The sequence below is a fragment of the Lottia gigantea genome (genome assembly GCF_000327385.1).
Source record: "Lottia gigantea unplaced genomic scaffold LOTGIsca_17, whole genome shotgun sequence".
Lineage (NCBI taxonomy): Eukaryota > Metazoa > Mollusca > Gastropoda > Lottiidae > Lottia > Lottia gigantea.
Genome location: NW_008708133.1, coordinates 2,714,024 through 2,715,974, shown reverse-complemented (window position 1 = coordinate 2,715,974; position 1,951 = coordinate 2,714,024). Strand labels below are relative to the sequence as shown.

Genomic DNA, 1,951 nt, shown 5'->3' with positions numbered 1-1,951 from the left:
ATCTCCCCGCGAATTTGAGAAAGATGGCCGACGTAGATATTGCTAAATACACCCAAGACAATTGGGAGGAATTGAGAGACGAATTGGAACCATATGCAAAAAGGGATACCCTATGTCTTGGAGCTTGTTTGATAAAATACAACCAAGTCATGAAAGAAGTTGTAAACCAGAATATGTCCAATAATCTAACGGCTCCATCTTTATCTTTAAAGGGTTGGTATTATTTATATCATTACGATAAAGAAATGGTTGAAGAAGAATGGTATGAAACTACTAGAATGGTTGCGAAACATACCGAAAAAGAAAATATAGAAAAAGTTTATTCGCACCCTAATCCTTTTATAAGAAATTTTATCAGACGATCTATTAAAGGAGGAAGAGTTTCGGCAAATAGAAAATGATTTGAAACGAACAAAATGGATGAAATTTGTAACGTATTAAAGGAATATACAGAACTTGAAAGTAATAACATAATTGATTTATTCAAAGAATACAGCGCAAGCACAAAAGACAAAACGGAAGTTCATTCGAGACTTAAAAAAATAGAATGTACTAAACTAATGGCATTTGATGCTAACGGTTTATACGCTTCCGCCATGTCGGATTTAGACAGTGAATATCCGAGAGCGGAAAGTGGAAGACCGTTTCTACCAGAAGAAGAAAAAGAGTTTGTAAAACTCTTCAATAAACAAAAATTCAGACCTAGAACAGCTATTTTAACAGTGTGGTTTGAGTATCCCAAAAACATGTTCTTCCAACCGATACCAGCTAAAGATAAAATCACTTTCACGAATAATGAAGGTAAAAAGGAAACTGGTAAAAATATCAGGTTCAGAAATGGTTTCTGTCACGACGTTTTAACATCGGTCGATATTCAAGAAATAGTGAAAGCCGGTGGAAGAATTATTAGAATATTAGATGGTATAGTTTACGAAGAAAATTTTAAAACTCCACCCTATGGAGATTATATTTTAATTTTGAGAGATCTAAGAAATAAATATAAACGAGAAGGTAATATCGTGGGTAGTAATTGCATGAAATTATTATGTAATTCCTTGTATGGTAAATCAATTCAGAAAGATATATTCACAACTAGACATTTATGGAATGAAGCAACTTTACAGGCCAACTTTGATTCACGTGTTAAAATCTATGAGAAAATTAATGATACTCAATACATTGTTGAAACAGAAATTGAAGAAAAAGAGATTACTACCGAAGATAGTAAATCTACACGACTAACATCTAGTCATTTGGGATCATTCGTTTTATCTCACAGTAAAAAAATAATGAACAATTTCATTCACGTCATAAATGGATTTTATAAGCCCGAAATATACTATACAGACACCGATAGTTTGTACATTTCATCCAACAATTGGAAAAAACTAAACAGAGCTGGTTTGGTCTCCGAAGAAGACTATTGCAAAGGTAAAAACGATTATGGTGACGGTGGAATTATATTTGGTTTATATTTAGCACCAAAAGTCAAATACAACATCGTTTTGACTTCCGATGGTGTTTTAAAAGAAAAGAAAACGTTTAAAGGTTATTCTAATGATAAGATAAGTGTAGAAGATTACGTTCAGTTGGCAAGCGGACATGATGTAACGAACAAATTTAAGAAACCATGGGAAAAAAGTTTCACCAATGGAGTAGTTATTCCAAATGATAAACAAACTAAAGTTTTTAGAAGTTATTTGAATAATGTTAAAAGAAAACCACCAAACAGTGAAGGAATTATGTATCCTTACAACGACAAAGATGAGTATAGTTTTGATGAAAACTATGAATTTGATGATTTCGATTATCTTACTATTCAAGAAGAGAATGAAGATTGTTTTAAATGAAGTTTAATGACAATTTCTTCGTTGCCAAAGTCTATGAACCTGTTTTTACCGTCTTTGATTTCCAGATTCATATCTTTGATAATGAAAGAATTGACTGGTAA

The 1,951-nt window shown here is 32.0% G+C and overlaps 2 protein-coding genes across 2 annotated transcripts; both read left to right on the top strand.

Moving 5' to 3' along the window:
• Positions 1–23: 23 nt before the first annotated feature.
• On the top strand, positions 24–401 carry LOTGIDRAFT_158601 (hypothetical protein; the record flags this gene model as incomplete). Its single annotated transcript, XM_009051749.1, has 1 exon — positions 24–401. One exon carries the CDS (start codon positions 24–26, stop codon positions 399–401), a length of 378 nt encoding a protein of 125 aa, XP_009049997.1.
• Positions 402–596: 195 nt separating this feature from the next.
• Positions 597–1,850, top strand: LOTGIDRAFT_158600 (hypothetical protein; the record flags this gene model as incomplete). Its single annotated transcript, XM_009051748.1, has 1 exon — positions 597–1,850. One exon carries the CDS (start codon positions 597–599, stop codon positions 1,848–1,850), a length of 1,254 nt encoding a protein of 417 aa, XP_009049996.1.
• Positions 1,851–1,951: the final 101 nt, after the last annotated feature.